Below are 19,897 nucleotides of genomic sequence, written 5' to 3'. Positions count from 1 at the left end.
TCGAGGCACCATGGCTTGTGTTGAATTCGACTTTGCTGTGATACTGTACATGTATCTTCGCGATACGGTGCTGTCATAATAATATCATGTACAGTGTGGTTGTATCGATAGGGAACAGCATTATGAATCAATTTTTCTCATTTCCGCTCGTGTCAGCTGGGCCATGACTTCTTTCTCTCTCGCTCCGCATCGGTATCATCGACATGAAGTCCCCTGTGCGGTTTAGCAAATGTTGGAAGGCCATAGCGGTGATCACAGCAGCGGCAACTCTCGGATGGCTTTGCATTTCATTTTACGGAAACCTTACTGGTGAGTGTACTCGATAGTGGGCAAAACTGTGACATGTCGTGTAATGATATTGTACAGTATATTTCTCTGGATGCAAGAATGCTGATGTTACCAAATCTACGCAAGCAAATTGTAGTATTGTTTTTGTCACTCAACAGATATAGTATCAAAGCCCATGTAAAGGGCCTACAGTGGTCTTCAATCCACTTGCACAGACTTTTGTAGAAAGCTATAAATTTGAAGTCTCTCATTTGCCATTCACTTTGTATATAGCATTTGTCTTTTCTTCAGCTAAGGAATTTGTTTGCTCGGTTCGCTAGAATCAGGGATCGAGTTGAGCCACCTAGCCCTGCTAGAAATAAAGCTGCTCATTTGTAAAAGCAATATGATAGCAGTTATATTCAGAGAATTAGAGAAGAAAGTTTTTCAAAGGAAAGTGGAGAAAAGAACCACCCATCCGTGTCTTGCACGTCCTTGTGAGTAACGGCAGGCGGGGGGGGGGGGGGGGGGGGGGCAAAAGACTTAGTTTGCTTTCTCATAGAACAAAATCTATTCAGTCAGCCGCCACGTAGCAAGATAGTTATATAATTATTTCCCCTTCAAATAATTAGTGCTTTCAGTTAGGACGTATACCTTTAACTCGCAAAGAGTCTATAGGAATTGTGTTTATAATTTCCCCTCATCCATACTCTCAACGCTCAAGGTATTGTGAACGGCAGCAAACGACTCGCTTCACAACATTCGTCCTGCCAATGCACTGCCCACGAGGCGAACTCGACACCGAGATACATCAGTCGGATTTCTGCCTGGAACGTCTCTTCCGAAATTGAGGCTATTTTGCAGAGGCCATGCGACTCCCGTTACGGTGTACCAGTTCTACAGGACGTAGGTTAATTCCTTTGCTTGGATTGATGCCATTTTAGGTTAGTCATAGTCTGGAATTGATCACAATTTTGAGCCTAGAAGATATGATCATGGCTTCTGCTTGAAATGGCATATAGAGTTTTGGGAGGAATGAATCTCAATTTTCATTTTAAAAACCTACACCTGTTATTTATGACTGGCAGTAATAAATTAATAGATTAAGAGCAAAACGATACTGGAGCTCAGGGACCCCCTATGCTGACCATAATCATTTCTCACAGGTGTGTTTTAATGACATTTTCTTATTGCGTTATAATGTAAGCTTAATAAATCAAAGCGATATTCATGGATATTATCTTAATATTTATGAATATGTAAAAGTGATGTTAAAGAATTCGTTGATTTCCAATTGAATTGTTAATATGCAAAAGCTCTTTTGTGAGGAAAGGAGACTATACCCCCTCCTTACCCTACCCCTGCTTAGCCGGCCTATACCACGCCGGTCCTGCTCGGTCGTAACGTCCCATGGCTTGTGGCTTGCTGGTTTTAGTTCCCCCTATAGATTGATCCTTATATTCTTGCCACCCCTATGATTCTTTTTTGCCAAAGTTTGTCGACCCATTATACTTTCCGGGTTTTCCGGGTGGGCGCCAGAGTGCTGATTAAACATGTTATACAAACACACAATGTTTCTGCTGAAAGAGGTACAAATAGAAGATTTAGGGGTATTCCCACGTTATTATGGACAATTAGAGCGAAATAGATCCCCAGGATATAAATTTTCAGCCCATCAGTTAAGGGGTAATAAGCTTAGGATAACCGCTTGGATTAGTAGAACACGACTATGATAAGCCAGTTCACGGTTATAGCACTAGTCTGCAATGACCTCTCCAACCACAGACTTTGCAATACATGGAATAGTCTGCGAGAAGAGTAGTTCAAAACAGCCATGCAGTAAGTGGTAATTTACATCTCAGTGCTGTATGAATGGCTTTTGTTTATGTTGCTGAAAAGAATGCACATTCACCTGCAAATATCAATCTGTACCTTGTTCATTTATAACACTGACAGTTGTCATGAAGCCCTATCTAGGTTTTCAATACCTCAGTTGCAAATCCATTTCAAGAGAAGGTCTGCAATGGCCTTTATCTGAACATGCTCAGACTGGAACTGTGAAATGGCCTAGAGTATTGTGTTACATTTTGATCCTTTAAAGTGCACACCATTAATTTTATTTCTGACTCCATGATTCTACTGGATACATGCTTGCTGCTGTTCGACGAAATTAACTCTGTGCGAAGATGAGTAATTAAGTTCATGATAATAAGAGATGCCTCGTGTTCGAACACTGGGAATGATATAAGCAGCTTGCATTAGGAATGAGGAAGTATAATAGTGCATAATGACTTTGAGTCGATATAATGGCATGAAGTCAGATGAAATGTGAAGCCCATAGAAATGACAATGTCTTTTGTTGGGTTCTCGCGCTTATAAAGAAGCGAAACGTGATGAGTCAGAGTTGCTTATATACTGAATGCCAGCAGAATGCTACCGTTTCGTGAACAAGCCCTTTCTGTGTCAATGAATCAAGTGAAGTGCACAAATGTCACACACAAACCTATGGACACGTAATTACTGTGGCAAGCATGAGAGGAGTAAAGAGGAAATCCACCCAAAAAAAATATTCCCTACACAGAACGATACTAAAATGACATAAATCGGATAAGAAATAAGGAAGATATGACATTTTGAAATTTCACAATTTTTTCAGGAAACATTTCTTGACCATTCCTCATGAATATTTAAATCAGCAAGTTAGCGATGTCATGCTCTCACAATTTCTTATTCATATCGTTAAGAGAAATGACACAAATCTCATTACATATGTATTTCAAATGTATAGATATACAACTTGTCGTAAAACCACCCAAAATAAAAAAAAAAAAGATCAAATGTTAAATCTGATATATCTTGGTATTGGAACATGCTTTTACTTGTATTAACTAAAATTATTTTCTTCCGAATTTCATATAACATACATGAAAATGTGTGAGGGTATCTTGCTGACTTTTCGTCTAGCTACCAGTTAGATGATAACCCAGAAAAGGAAGGAGAGAAAGAAAAAAAAAAGGAGGAGGCAAAAATAATGAGGAAGGGGGAATAGGTAGAAAGAATGGAATGGTAAATATGCAGATGTCCTCCAAATAACATAAATTAAAGACGAAATAAATAAAATGACATTCAGTTTCAACAGTCTTTAAACCATGATTTGGCAATCCGAATTTAACGCTCCATGTGTACTTTCATAATTGGTCATGATTTCTTCAGTCATTTTCAAGGCATCTCTTACGTAGATATCTGAACGTTTACGCAAATAATGTTTCATGATTAACGCTTTATGGACTGGTGCGAGAGACTAAGATACAAAGTCGAAACATCTTTACTGATCGAACCTACAATCCTGAATAGAAGACAAGAGCCAGACAGAGGCTCGCCTCTTAAAAAGCCCTGTCTGTGACGTCACCCGCTGTCCTCTGACTCAAGACGAGAATCTCTAGAAGCTTGACCTCACTGACTCACTGAGCCAAATAAAAGATCAGATTTCGTTTGCCGGGATTTCATATTCATTGTCTAAAGGCATAATTTACCATTAGCAGATGAAACAAAAATCCAGAATTATTGCTTTAAAACAGTTCTAAAATGTGAGTTAGGGATAGAAACAACCACTGTAAAAATCTGAATTAGTATAATCAATGTTGAATATTGTTAAATATAAAAAATGTGAACAATTGTTATAATAAAAATGTTTCCAGACTAAAATCTGTACAGTTATGGTTTATGGAGAAAAATACAGATATCTCCGTATATTTTAGGCTTCATTGCGAAAATCTTATAATGTGATATTATGATATAGGATATTTGTGGTACAACAGACATATACATATGCATTAAATGCCATATCTTGATTTTTTTTTAATCACTGTTCCAAAAGGTAAACAAGACCTTTAACGTATATTACTTATGACAAGATTGAATTTCGCAGAGTAATCAAAACAAGTGGTAATAGGCCCCACTTCACAATTCGACACTCCAATTCCACCTATGAATACACAGTATGTACTTCTTTTCCACTCGTTGGTATATTCTGGACGGGATCGTATTGTCTTCCACCCGACGTCCTCCTTGCTACCATTGCTATATCTCGAAATACATCAGCTTACACCCACGTGAAAGAAAGATTGAAGCTGCTGTGATTTATGAAGTTAGGTTATCCAATGGCCCAATAGATGCGAATTGTATTTTTTGCAAATGCTTACCATTTCACTTCAGACAAAAGTATTACTTTCTCAAGAATTTACTGGGCCTTGAGTAATACAGTCACAAAGAAACAATATAACTCATATACGTAAAAAAAAAGAAACTGTGATTTGCTTAGCGTGAGTAATCTAGTATTCATTTGCTATGGATATTGTGTGCTCAGTGCAAATGCAGAGTGCAAATTTAGAGGCAAATTTAGACATCATGTGCAGTCCCATAAAAATCAAACTAATGGCAAATGTTTCATCAAAACCTGACGTGACACAAGCGAAGCCACGAAATTCTTTATTTTCCGTGATGTCATGACGCAGTGATACGAGAAATTAAACAACATTTATATAATGATTGAAATTGGGTTTTTTCATAAATTTTGATCGTGTTTGGTTATCTAATGTTTGTTTATTAATTTGTTTAGGTTTTTATTGTTGTTATTTTTGTTATATTTATATTTCATGTTAGATAAAATTTAGTAAGAAGGGGATATAGATTGTGTTCCAGTGGCAACGTTCAGGTATAAATGATCACGTTTTCTTGTTTCCTTGACAACCAAACAGGATATAACGGTAGTGTACAACAGAGTGCCGAAGTGTGGCAGTCGGGCCTTGCTCCAAGTCGTGAAATGGCTTGCCAAGAAAAATGGAATCCATGGTCCGGTTTCCATGGTACCACCAACAGACAAGGTATCTCATCTATATATAGCAGGTTTCTTTCATTTCTCTTGAAATTTAAAGTGTGTAGCTTTTTGCGATTATTAAAGGTCAAGTTCACCTAGATGTGTTACAGCAATGGCTGCATAACTTTGAAACGGATTGTCTTATTTTCCTCAAATTTTCACTGATGTATTTTACTAAAATTCACTCAATCCACGCATACACTTTGAAAGTAAATGTCTCCTTTAAGAACATCAGGGAAACACCGTGAGCTATTGTGCAGCCATCAGTTTACTGATGTAAGCAGTGGTTTGTTTTGAAGGTAGAATATGTCACCTTATCAGGAAATTACTGTGAGTATGTCAATGAAAGAGTGGAAGTACATTTCTTGTAACCGCAATATACCGCTATTTTGCAATTAATAGGTAATAATAGCCACAAACATACATGCATTGTACAAATATGACTTTAGATATGAATGATAATGAATTAATATAACTTAGACAATATTCTAGACAATGGAGAGAAAGGGGGAGAAAAAGAGAAACAAATATATCAATTTTATTGGCGTAAAAGTTTCTAGTGGTTCATGACAAATTATAAAAATGTTACTCCAATATGGCAAGTCATCGAAAGACGACAACAAATCATTATTAGCTTAAAAATCATAGACTGCTTCGTATACTACAATATAGGCATAATATATCTCTATAACACTATACTTTATACCACAACGCCCACGATATGAATACTCGTTTCGAAGGCAACTTCTGTTTACAGGATATGAAATGCCATGGTAACATCCTGGTGACCAACGGCATTTACCCTGTGACCTTGGCGAAAAAAACAAGAATAGTGAAGAGCAAAAAATAAAATGATATAGATAATGATGTGTCATATCATACTCTTCATTACAAAGAGTTTCTATTACCTCTCCCCTCCAATATGTGTGTAATAAGAGAGTCAGTACCACACAATGCTAACTTGATAAAGTCGCAAATACTGAACGCTAGAAAGTTTCTACAGAGAGGTCGATAGGAAAATAATGACAGGAGAAAGAGAAAGAGAGAGAGAGAGAGAGGGGGGGGGGGGAGGGGGAGTGATGTATCAAAAGTGATGCCTAAATAGCTTCACGGATATAGATAATGGATACATTCTTGGAATCAGATTTGTGAAAAGCGATATAAACAACGAACAAGGCGGAACAGAACAAAGAACTTAAACAGCTCCTATCGTCTGGAGCTTCCCTATGAGTAAACTCAAAATATTATACTGTCATCATAGTATAATGGCTTTTACCTTGACCACAGTCTGAGCTCCCGCTGTTGACCAGAACTGTGGAAGGGGTCAAGTCGAAGACCAAAGCCTTTGTCGAGGGTCATGTCCATTACCACGGGTTTGGCAAGTAAGTCAAACTGCATTTATTTATACTTCAGCAAGATTTCACTCTAAACGACGAAGCAGTCAATATGCCTGTCAAACAAACCTACGCGCAACCTCGTAATAAAATTGGCGAAATCTTTAACCTACAGGAGCACTTAATGGTCTCATGTTACGAAAACATTTCTCTAAAGTTTTCATAGTATGACAAGTTTGTTTCCAATTTGACATAGACTCTTTCAGTCAGATTTGTTTTTGGAAAGTCCGCAAAATCCATTCAGATCCATCATCGTGATAATGCTATAGAAGAATATACCTCCGTGTATCTCCTGACTGTCTCCCAAAATGGAAATCTATTTCTGAGCCTTTGTTTCCAATTCTCTCATCTCTGTTCTCGTAACTATGATACCTTGCCTGAAACCAGGCAGAATTCACTGTCTCCTAAACGTTCATCTTTTATGATTCATCATATAATTCAAGAGGCTCATTTTTAACTCTTGGGAAGGCGTCATTTCGAGTTGTGCACATCATTTCTTGGTGTTCCTTTGCATCTGTTTCTAGGAAACGAGTCTACTTCATCAACATTATCCGTGACCCGTTGGATCGTCTGGTCTCCAGCTTCTATTTCAGTCGCTATGGAGACGGGCTGATGACGGACAAAGCGATGGCTGAGATGAGAAAACGGGTAAAACCGGAAGTCATTGACGAGGTGAGAGGCCAATCCGAGGTCATATCGGGTTGTCGAATCCTGTCGTGTTTGATCTTGCACTCAGCGGGTATAGTAGCCTTTTGTCAAGGCCCTCTGGCTGCATGCAGTCCAACTTAACTGAGCTCACGTCGTTCGCCCCATCATGCCCATTCGCTCACCACCATACAGCAAGAGGGCTTTGGCGAAAGGCTATTTACGGGTAAAGAGGTAGGTAAAGGTCAGGCTGTTGACAGTCTCGTGACCTACATTCTCTGAGAATCCCAGATCGAGAGTTGAGACGAAAATGCAGTGCTCACGTTCTTGGGAAAATTGTTTCTTCTGTTTTCAATTGTAGGTGCCGTCGTGTAAAAAGAAAAGGAGTAGATTCGAAAGAAGAGACTCACGAACTCATTGCACTTGAAAGGAGATTCAGTTATATGGATTATTAATAACATGAACAGGAAGGGTGAATACAGATAAAGACATTCTTTTAATTATTTTCATAAGTTTTCTGGCACGTGATAGGTTGCCCAAGATTTTTGTTTTCCTCATGCCTAATTCATTCCGTCAGTCTTCATGATTAGTCTACCGGAAATTTCATTTTAATGGAAAAATTGGCACGTAGAGCTGAACAAGGGGAAACTGCTGTAATAAGGTTGGTGCACTGTAGTCAATTGCATTTCATGAAGTGCAGTCTGCGAACAGTGACGAATAATCCCTATGTTTGTCAATGGCCAGAAGTGAGTGAAGGACATTACATGATTCCTGGAGACACTGAATATTACTCCATAGCAGGTAGAGAACCACTAATATGTAGGCTGCATCTGCAGAATTGATATTGAATACTAGTTAGTTGTTATATTACTTTGGCCTTATTCATTAAAAACACAAACACACGTACAGTGTAAATGTTAACTATTATACAATGGCGGATTCAGAGGGGAGTGGGGCAACGGGGGCGCGTCCCCTCTTTAATTTTTGGTAAAACAAAAGAAATAAAAAGAAAAAATGGAGGGCCGCGTGCGCCCCCTTTAATTTTGTTAAGGCGCCTCGCCTTTACGGAATTAATGGATCCCCCCCCCCCCCTGTGAAATTACTTAACCCTGTGACTCTCTGAGGGCGATTTAAACAAGTACCATTCTCATCCGTCACTTTGCATCTACACCTCAGTCTATCCTTTCATTGAAATTTGATTAATAAATGGAAGTTTGTAGTAATTCTTAGGTGAGATATAAGTCGCGGAGCGTGCCTCGTGTATATAGGAATCGATTCACGTTTTCATGTAACAGCTCTTTTGTGATTGATGAACTAAAAATGTTGTTATCCTCACGTACGTTGCAGGAGGCGAGCTAGACGGGTATTTTTCTTATACTTTTACAGGTGTTTTATAAGCTATTACCGCTTTACCCTGCAGACAGACGGAAACAATTAAGCAATTATGATGATATTCATAAACTTTCTACTTTATTGTTGATGCACGTTTAATAATCTTTCAGCCTTAGATACATGCGCCACGCTAGAGTCTGGCCATTACCAGGGTGGGCCTAATGGACTTGTCCTCTGCACCGGAAGCCCAATTTGTCAATCTATGATTGCTGATCCTTTGATCAATCCGCTAGCCAATATAAACGATTACGTCATACAGATAGATGGCCGGGGAACATCTTATGATATCACTATATCATGTGTTTGCGTCGCAGCTCTTCTCTACTAGCTGCGAACGCTATGTGACTTCCTATTTAGTCCCTGCCCTTAACTCTCTGCTTTTCGCATTAATGCCTTGTCCATAAGACAGGTATTTGTATGAGATCTGTCTGTGTACATGTGACTCATCGTCACAGCAAGGGTTGATTACAACCGTTGTGGATTGCTGCACCGGTTTGTCTTAATGATGTCTTATAATAATTGTACGTACTCTACCGGATCACTTCACACGTCGCACCTAAGTTTTGTCACAAACTCAGGCAGAACAGGAAACATAATTTTATATTAAATGGGTTAGTCAAATACCGGTTGGTGATTGGCTAAACACATTCACGTGATGGAGGTACATTCGTTATGTTCGCCCATGGGCGAACATTCTTGTAATGTTCTCCCATGAGAAAATATTTTCATGTAACAAATGACAGAGGCCTACGTAGGACCGCGCCGCGCGCGCACAGTGCATTTGGCTCTGCGCGAGCGAGCGATCGAGTGCATTGTGCTGCTGGTGCAGTGGTTGACGTTGACGTATTTGACAAACCCATAATAATATAACAGATGATGACTTTTGTTGTCGGGAACATGTACCAAACGTTCCACCCTCAGGGTTTGAAATACTATTTCGGGAGGCTATAACCTCCCTCAATATCATTTCAAACCCTTTGAGTGGAACATTCGGTATATTCCCTCCCCCGCCTGTCATCATCTATATAAAATGCGTGAAAAGTGGCGGAGCGCGGCTCCCGATATTGCTCGACATACACACTGTAGAAGCAGGTTAAGATTCACGATTATACAGCTGCACAGTATATTCAATAGTACTCAGTATTGTTATTATGTGTAGTTTTGTTTGCCCTTATGCAGATTTTTATAGAATATTGTATGCACAAATTGTGTGTTTTTTAATTGCATTTAATCATAATTCTTGCCCATTAAAATTATTTTGTCCGCCTCCTTTGTTCGTTTTTGGCATGTCTTGCTTCCTTCCTTTTTGGATGTTCTCTTTTCGTCATTGCCAATTCGGTTTCTTTTTTATGTGACTCGCGATTTATGAAACAGTGTATAATGACATACAGTTTTGATATTGTACATATATTTTTGCTCATGGGATCAGCCTCGAGAGGCCAATTGCCTACTGTTGATTTCCTCCACCATGATTGTATATTCATTTTGTCTTTATGTCTTTTTTAACTGAACGTGTGGAAATAAACTATTCAATTCAATATATTCATGCATAACAGAATAATCATATCATAATGTATTCATGGAAAAAAGTGCAAACATATTGAGAGTGGTAATCATAATAGAACCCTGTAAAACAATATTGATAAGAATCAGATTATCGAATATTGATAGTGAGATAAATAGGTACTAGTTCGTCAGTATAAATCAACATGTTAGAATTCGTCATTAGTAGTTTGTCACGCCGGCACTCTCCCTCCTCTCTCCCTCTCTCTCTCTCCCTCTCTCTTTATTTCTTGCGTACAAACACACACACGTAGGTACCTACCACACACATACACACATTCTCTCTCTCTTCTACATATTCTTGTTTTGTTTTTGTTTTGTCTTGTTTTTATTTCGTTTTTCTTGTCATTTTTTTCCCATTTGTAGACATTTGATGAGTGTGTCCGCCAGAATCGCCGCTCGTGCACAGGACCCAAGGCATTGAGTCGCATCATGGGGTTCTTTTGCGGCCATCATCCAAACTGTAGGTGAGAATCAAAGACATGCTTACCCCACTATTCCTTTCCAAACTGACCGTTATAAGGTCAATCACTGTCTCTACCGTACACACAGTGAACTAGTTCGACCTATATAACACGTCTATATGGACGTCAAATTAACCTAAAGAAACTTCTGTGGTCAATTATCTTAATTATATGGATGACAAAAAAAAAAAATGACAGAAAACAGATAATAGTATGTACGAAGGTGAAAGCTTTTTTTTTCATTTATTAAGGTTTTTGGTACTTTGGTGTGTCCAAAGACCAGTGAAAGGATGCTTTTATCACTCACACTATCCATTCACTTAATAAAGGTAAGACTAATTATTCTTCTGTTACTATAGTAGCTAAAATACGTCAAGATTAGTTTGTAATATTCTGTGTGTAGAATATTGTTTTTGTCACGTAAAGCGATTTAACACGTGTATCGTTTGTGCTTTATAATATTGCATTATCATGCTTTATGTTCTAGGAAACCAACGAAGTGGACGTTAGACGAAGCTAAAAGAAATCTCGACCAATACACTCTCGTCGGTCTGGTGGAGGAGTATAATATGACGATGAGGGCGCTAGAGTTCCTCTTTCCGTTCATGTTCTCTGGCATGGTGAAGACATACACGAAGCTGAACACCCAGACTGGTAGGCCAAACAGATGATCACCGCGGATTTAGTCGGCCATAAATTTACAGAGACTCAAACTCTCCAGCGTCGAGACCATTTTGCGTAAACTTCTTCATTTTTTTTTATTTATTCCTTTCAAGGGTGTATCTCCCGCTTTAGTAAAGAGGAAATCCATCCCAAAAATGAAATAAACTTCAAAAGAAAGAGAAAAAACATATCTACAGAATGTTCCAAAAATGACCAAAAAAATCGGATATGAAATTTAAAGGAAGATATGGCATTTTGACATTCGCATTTTTTGGGAAAACATTTAATATTCAAATGAGCGACTTGAATGTGTCATGCCCTCAATACAATTCTTCAAAATGTATTATATGAAATTAGGGGAAAATGTTATTTCTAGCTGATACAGGTAAAAGCATATTCCCATACCAAAATTAAATCAGAGATAACGTTAATTTTCTTCTTTTTATTTTTAGTGGCTTTACGGCCAGGTTTTTTTTTGTTGTTGTTGTTGTTAATTCATACAGCGGAAATATGAAATTTTGTCATTTCTGTACCTAAAATAATTGCATAATATCCCTATAATGGTATTTTGAGACTGTATAGTAGTCAGGAGAGGGAAAGGAATAACGATTTCACTTGATTCATCACCAAGGAATGGACGACTGAAGAGACACTTGTTGTATCTCTTTGTACTAAAGCGTTACGGAAAATGAACACCGTATCTCCTATTAGGAATGAAGTCAGGCTTTTTTTTTAACCTTTGTCAAATCCTTTTGGGAATGAAAGATTAAATCTGGGAGGTGTTACAGAGATGGAGTGGCAACTCTTCGTAATTCATGCAAACACATGTTTGAGTTCAAGGCGTTACAATGTGATGTCTAGCATTCCACTACGCTTTGAAGTCATGCTCGGCACCGCTCTAGTTGCAAGACAAAGTTCGGAGACGAAGAACGCATTTCACCTTTCGTTGAATTACAAGCTTTATTTTACCGCAAAATTTAAAATGAAATACTCGAATTGATTTAGAATACACTGTAGTTTAGGAAAGAATTCAATATTGTAAACATGTATTTTTTTAGTTTCTTCTTAATGCGCATATCGAAATGAAATGAAAATTAGGCCCTCTTAAAAACCTAATATTTTTCTATAATGCGCACATTTCTGCATGTTAGTTTTCTATCTTTAAATCTTGGATATTTTAATCTTTCAAATAAAGCACTCCGCTAAAGCGTGTTCCAGCGTGCTTTTAAACTATTTGCTGTTAAAATTGTCAGTTTTACATTGCATTTTGTTTCGCTTCTCCAATTCAAGGTACGCAAATTCATTCTTGCCATCACATTGAAAGAGAGAGCGAATTGCAGTAGGGGCAAGTATTTCTAAATGTGAGACCGCTAGTCCCGATTACTGATGCTCTCTTTTGTCAAAGCACATGGGTAATGCCTGTAATTGAACGCATAACTACTCGGCGGTGCCGCGCATGACTTCAAAGGAGAGCAGTAGTTGTCTCTCCTTCTCTAGCACCTCCCTGATTAAATTGCCAAATTTCGTTGCAAGCACAAATCCGCACCGACGCAAACCCACTCTCTTTGATAGATTCCTCTGCTATGCGAAGTACTTCGAATAAGCAATAGTAAAGTGCAATGTGAAATCAAGTGGTATCATCAAGATTGATAATGGCACAAGTTGTTTGGTGACAAGGAGTGATATTACTCAAAAGTGGCTTACGAAAGAGATTTGTTTGCATGTTATACTGCCATTCGCGTGGTGGACTGGTTGATTATTCATACTTGACTGTATTCCATTGATTTTACTCTCTCAATTTAAATTCCAGATTTCCGCTCTAAGGCACACTCCTACCACCACATTCCCCCGTCATCCTGGACGGTCACCACCATGCGGGAACGCCTGCAGCTCGAGTACGAATTCTATCATTACGCGCGATCAAGATTTTACGCGCTCCTCAAAGAGCTTCATTTTGTCGAACACAATTATTCGTGACACCGACTGAAGAGGAGGCTAGTCTACCGAATCAAGCATGTTCGGAATATTGCAATAAAACACATCCGTGACGTGTGGACTTAAAGGAAACCAAACCCGGAGAGAACTGTGGATTGAGTGAAAGCAGCAACATTAGTAGAGCACGTACATCAGTGACGGTTTAAGGAAAATCGGACAATCGATGCAAAAGTTATGAGTTTTTGGTGTTGGAACCAGTCGACAAGGAGATTACTTGAGTTAATGACATCGTGTGGACAACAACATAAAGAAATTATAAAGACAATCCAACATGCTTTCACTTTTCTAGCGCAATGATATAGCACTTCACTAACCACTTTCAGAAAGCAGGGGGAATGATTACTATACCTTTGTCATTATGTCAGTATCAAGTTGATGGAATGTGTAATTTTCATGAAAATGAATTTTTGTGGAATTGCGTCTATAACTGCCTAGATGATTTCCTAGGTAACCAATTGGGCTTTCGTCTTTGCTAAATGAGATTCTCTCATGGTAAGACCGTGATAGAACAAAGGTAGACGATTAGTAGGTTGGAAAAAAAAATATGCTAAAGTTTAGAGAAGTTTGACTGTCTTTTGCAATGAAAAGAAAAATGGGAATTTTGATGGTGTCCTGTGGATGTAAATAAGTTGTATTGATATTACATGACCTTGATGTCCTAAGTAGACTAACAACATGAATACAATGAGAAAGCCACGTGCTGAGATATTAAACGTATACTCAATTTGAATGTCCACATTATACAATAGACGTCATCCTAGAAGGCTCTCGACTCAATTAACCTTGATATATTTCTCTCCAAATGATGTCATTACGGCATACGTAGAAAAGCCTCTCAGTGGTTCACGAGTTACTTTTTTTTTCACTCTACGTATTTGACCTTATACATGAACGTTGTGTTTCAAAGTCATTGCGTTCTTTCCTTCCAATATTGCGTCATTTGTTCATGGTGTGTATTCTTTTGTTGTTGTTGTTGCTGTTACGTGAGCGTGCTTTTATATGCTTGTTTGCTTTTTTTCACCATATTATTTCCCTGGCACACACGGCTCTATAAATAGTGCCATTTTGAGTTCGTATGTCCTCTATACTTTAAACAAGTACTATACAATTTCTTGGTATTAACTACTATATATTTCAGTTGTAATACTGGAAGTAGATACATTTTTAGATATGTTTCTCTCTCTCTCTCTCTCTCTATTTATATACATATATATATATATATATATATATATATACGAAATATTGGATATTGGCATTTTTTTCGAATGATCCTCGTTATACAAGGTCGTCTTTACAGTAGATCATTCTTCAATCGCTTACATTTACTTTTGTTACCACTTCAATGTATGCATTGTTTTTTGCAGGGAGGTGGGAAGAGGTTTTTGACATTATATTCATTCGATTACATACTTTGTATTCAACTTTATGAAGGAGAAAGAGGAAAAAATATGTGAGCGTTCCTAGCGTTCGTAGTGTATACTTAATCTTACTCTTCTGTCAAGCTACCCTCTCTCTCTCTCTCTCTCTCTCTCTCTCTCTCCCTACCTCTCTCTCTGTTTAACATATTACTGGTGGGTTACTTCAGAGGAAATTAACGAAGATCATTAATTCCTGTTTCATATCCAAAGGACAGAAGGAAGCTAAATTCTTATAGATATGACGACTATAGATTAATTTTGTCATTTTGTTGAAATCTCGGTTCGAGTTGTACCTACATGAAAGCAAGCTTGTTTGGCTGTAAGCCCCGAGTAAGCAGTGTTTGTGAAAGAGAAACGGAGAACGGATAAAGATTAAGACCAGATGATTTAATTACAAGTATACGAAATAAGGGAAGCGGGGAATCCTTATATGACTAAAAAGAAACTACAGTGGAAACTCGATATAACGAGATGGTCGGGACCGAGTCATTTTCCTCGTTATAGCCGATATCTCGTTATATCAGTAGGCATAAAAGAAGGCATAACATAAAGACATTAATTTGCACATGTGGGACTACCCATCATATTTCAATCAATACTGATAACTTGATATTGTGTGTGGGGGAATACTCACCTTTATGGGTAAAAAGATGTTTTTCGCCAAGGAAATCCAATATCAAGAATGTGTTACTTATTAATTGTAGATGTTTGAATTTGTAAATTTATATAGCTTGCGATTGTATCAAGATTGTTTGTGGATTGGTATGTGGTTATCGTATGGGTGTGTGTTGTGTGGAAAGCTTGAATATGGTCTGCACAATGCTGTGTGTGTATGTGACATATTCTGTATGTACATTATGACTGCGTGTGTGTGAAGATGGGGAATTCCCTACGTAGAAGGCCAATCACAGCATCAGATTGCCTCACACCTGCTAAACGTCATGATGATGTCATGTATACATATGGCCGTCCCACCGCATTTTCTGCATGTATCAGTGTGCGTGCACACACACACTTAGGCCTACACGTACCACATGCAGTGCTAGCTGGAGTGCAGTGAAGAAAATGATTATGTGTGTACAAGACAGTTTTTGGCGCATCAAGCTTTACAATCTCGGAAGATGATAGCACAGGCGAAGTAAAGCTTTACCGAAGGCATTTTGCTTTACCTCGCTATAGCAGGTTTGATTGACTATGTTTTTCTTTGTTTGGAAGTCACAAAATCTGTCTCGTTATAGCAGTTATTTCGTTATAGCCGATCTCGCTATAAGAGTAGCATTTTACATAGACTTGTGTGGAAGGAAATTTGGGACCGGGAAAATTTCCTCCTTATAACCGATATCTCGTTATAGCAGTGTTCGTTATACCAATGTTAACCATAATTGTGACCGAGCAATCGTTTATTTTCAGAGAAAAACATGATTTATATATTAGAGTACAGTGTATTATATATCATTATATCATAAATAATAACATGCACTTTCCTAACCCATTCTGTGTCAGGGACTTTGAACTCTGTGCACATTGCTATGGGTATTTATGTGGCAATTGTCACATAAACCTCATGAAGAGTTACAAGAAATTTACGACATTAATATATGAGACTGATGTGAAAAGTGCATCTATTTCTGTCAGTATGTAAACAGATTTTATGTGATGCAATACAAGTTTCTGCGAAGTATACATGTGGAAGTAATCCGTTTTGCAGCGACATTATAAAACTGGTTTGATCATACTCTCGCAAAGCTTGATACCCGTTTCTCATTCATATCAACTTCGTATTTACAAGGTGTTCATTGGGGTATTAAACACGAACTCTGCACGTTTGCCCGGAAAAACTTCACACGTGAAAACAGAGCTATTCATCGGCGTGGCCTTCTCGCTGGTTCGTGGGCATCCCGTTGCCTGGATACCGCATGACCATCGCAGGGGCGGGTTACTAGTAGTTGGTGATCGCATATTCCACGTTTGTCGTTGACGAAATCGAACGCATTTTCTCAAAGAATACGACATAGCTAATGCATTTGTTGATCTTAAAAAACCTCTTTCGCCCTCTATTAAAGGGGATGGCTAGTAACCGATCAGTGGGAATCAGTGGAAATGCTGAGGGATGATTGTTCCAATTCTTGTGGGATTCATTAAGAGTACATTATATATCTACTGTTGTGTGAAAATTATTTGCTGCAGAACGGTCTCATATTCAAGTAATGTGCAGATTAATGCCCCGTCACTGACCAGGCACGCTAACCTGGAAACATTAAACTGCACATTACTTGAATATGAGACCATTCTGAAGCAAATAATTTTCACACAACAATAGATATATAATGTACTCTTAAAGGACAAGCCCACCTTCGTATACATGTGGATTGAATGAATGCAGCAATATTAGTAGAACACATCAGTGAGAGTTTGAGGAAAATCGGACAATCCGTTAAAAATTGATGAATTTTTGAAGTTTCTGCTCAGTCACGGCTGAAAGAGAAGACTACTATAGCTTGTGATGTCACTAGCGTACAGCGATATAAGGAAAATAAAAAGAGAGTTTCACAAAACTTTATTTTTTAATTAAAGTGCACGTTTCTTCGACTTGTTACTGACGTATGTTAAGGGTAATATTATTCCCCTTGCCTTCTGAAAGAAAGAAGTCGAGTGTTCCTTTGTTATGCGAGAAAAGAGAAAATATGTTGAATTTTCTTTATACTTTCTTTATAACGTTGTACTCATGTGACATCACAAGCTACAGTAGTCTTCTCATCCAGCCATGACTGAGAAGAAACTTCAAAAATTCATAACTTTTGAACGGATTGTCCGATTTTCCTCAAACTTTGACTGATGTGTTCTACATTAATATTGCTGCACTCGACCAACCCACATGTAATTTGAAGGTGAACTTGTCCTTTAAATGAATCCCACAAGGATTGGAACAATCACCCTCCAGCATTCCCACTGATTCCCACTGATTAGTTACTAGCCATGCCCTTTAAAGGATAAGACAGTTTCCCCAACACTTGCCATATCTGCTTCATGCGTATATCCCGTATGTAAAGAGTGATCAAAGAAATTAGTGGCACGACAATAAGCCAGTTAGTAATTAGCTCATAGGCGTTTTCACATCAGCCCGATGTTTCGAAATAGCGCGCTATTTTCTGACTGGGGAAATTAACCCGATCACGAAATAGCGCGCTATTTGATAATGTGAACACAAATTAGCGCGCTATTTGTATCGCTCTGATCGAGAAAATTTTTTGAGTCCAACTCGGAAAATTTCTTAAATAGCGGGACAGTAGCATGCTATTTAGGCGTTTTCACATCAGCCCGATAAAAATCCAAGCTCGAGATATTTTTTGATTTCCCAAGTCAGAAAATAGCGCGCTATTTCGAAACATCGGGCTGATATGAAAACGCCTACTGATAATGTGAAAACGACTCGAGAAATTAGCGAGATGCATCCCATCATGCCTAGCGTGTGTGACCCCATCGATCGAGGCAAACTGCACACGAATCAGGAGAAATTTTTGAAAGTGCACACATTACTGATGCTGTTTGCCCATGCTCAGCTGTCGAATTAGCTCGAAAAAATTTCGGGCTAATTCTCTTCGGGCTGATGTGAATAAGAAATTAAATAGCGCGCTAATTCGCAATCGTGAAAAAATATCTCGAGCTCGGATTTTCATCGGGCTGATGTGAAACCGCCTCTTGGTACAAATGCCCTTTCTTTTCTCTCAGATGGTTAGGCACTTCACTCGTTTTCAAAGCAAGTGCAGCAGCATAATGCATAAGCTTGCCCGAATTCATGTTCAAGCAAAGAATGAACTTGCGTTGAGATCAGGTGATCAGAATACTCTACCAGATGACAATTTAGCAGGCATCATTTCATTGTTTTGTATTGAATGCAATAACAGCCTATTTCCTTTTATATTGCGAAATACCATTCTTGCTGTCAGGTGGATGTGATGGCAAGCACCATTTTGTAGATAAGGAACACATGAATAATAATCGCATCACAAATGCTTATCTCAGTGAATTTACAAACCAAAGTTCCTGTTAGTAAAAATGACCTTTTTTCTGCTCATGCGCAAAGTGGAATTACGAACTGGTCTATTAATGATAATCAATTCTTTTATCTTTCTATCGTTATTATATTCCAATCAGTTACGCGAAAAATGACGATGAAGTGACATCTCATCGTTTAGGTCCACGTGAAATGGACTTTGGTGATGATAAGTTTTCACCTGTAAGTTTGTATCTCTCATCTAGGAATTATCAACAACTATTATTATGGCAAACAATAATTTTGTCTCCAGTTAGCGCACATTTGTATTCTCAGCTGGACAACCATGCTACTGAAAGAAATGCGGTAAGGTGGAAATTGAGAATCAAGAAAATAATAGTCTGCTCGAGGCAAGTAAGGGTAACTGCAACGTGAGGAACGCAATTCGTGCTTGTGAAAAAGAGAAGGAAAGCGGAATAAACAGTTGAATGGTATTACTGATTCCGTGTCAAGTAATTAATTTCATTCTTTTTTAAACTAGGATTTCAGGCGGTAGGAGTTTCCTATACCGAAGCTTTACTGCACGCATGATTTCCACGTTGAAATATCTCATGCTATGAGATATTACATGCTATAATAATCAAACACTTGATATTTTTATTCTTATACATTTTAATACTAATACTAACTATCCACACGGTTTTAAAACGCTACTGCAAAAGCCGCACCCTCTACGTCTGTGAAGAGTGCCCTGTTGGTTGAAATGACAGGGCGCGTTGATGGCGCTATAATCGGTTAGGTCCACTAATCTCTATCCATTACGTTCTTTCGGGTAGATCTGTCGGTGAATATCATCCACCTCAGCATTATATATGCGGGGTTCCACATGATTGTCGGTAGTGCTCGTAGGAAGTAAGAAAGGTTCCAATAGTGGTGTACCTCCTTCCGTGGATGTTGGGATGTGGAAATATCATAGTTTAATACTTTTCTTTCGGTTATAAAGTTATCTTGATTTTCAAAAAAAAAAAAAGTGTTCGATCATGGATAAGCTTATACATTTTCAGTTTTCATCTAGAGATACACAAGAGACGTTCCAATAGTGGTGTACCTCCTTCCGTGGATGTTGGGATGTGGAAATATCATAGTTTAATACTTTTCTTTCGGTTATAAAGTTATCTTGATTTTCAAAAAAAAAAATGTTCGATCATGGATAAGCTTATACATTT

The 19,897-nt window shown here is 38.2% G+C and overlaps 1 protein-coding gene across 1 annotated transcript; it reads left to right on the top strand.

The window, feature by feature from the left end:
• Positions 1-203: 203 nt before the first annotated feature.
• Positions 204-13,459, top strand: LOC139719753 (uronyl 2-sulfotransferase-like). Its single transcript, XM_071631142.1, has 8 exons — positions 204-309; positions 992-1,173; positions 5,025-5,150; positions 6,431-6,525; positions 7,062-7,209; positions 10,504-10,604; positions 11,089-11,255; positions 13,075-13,459. Exons 1-8 carry the CDS (start codon positions 204-206, stop codon positions 13,239-13,241), a joined length of 1,092 nt encoding a protein of 363 aa, XP_071487243.1. The 3' UTR covers positions 13,242-13,459.
• Positions 13,460-19,897: the final 6,438 nt, after the last annotated feature.

Source organism: Diadema antillarum, unplaced genomic scaffold (genome assembly GCF_040938485.1).
Source record: "Diadema antillarum isolate AM-2024a unplaced genomic scaffold, OU_Dant_1.0 scf00000114, whole genome shotgun sequence".
NCBI lineage: Eukaryota > Metazoa > Echinodermata > Echinoidea > Diadematoida > Diadematidae > Diadema > Diadema antillarum.
The sequence above is the reverse complement of the archived record's forward strand: the minus strand, read 5'-3'. Positions and strand labels throughout refer to the sequence as shown.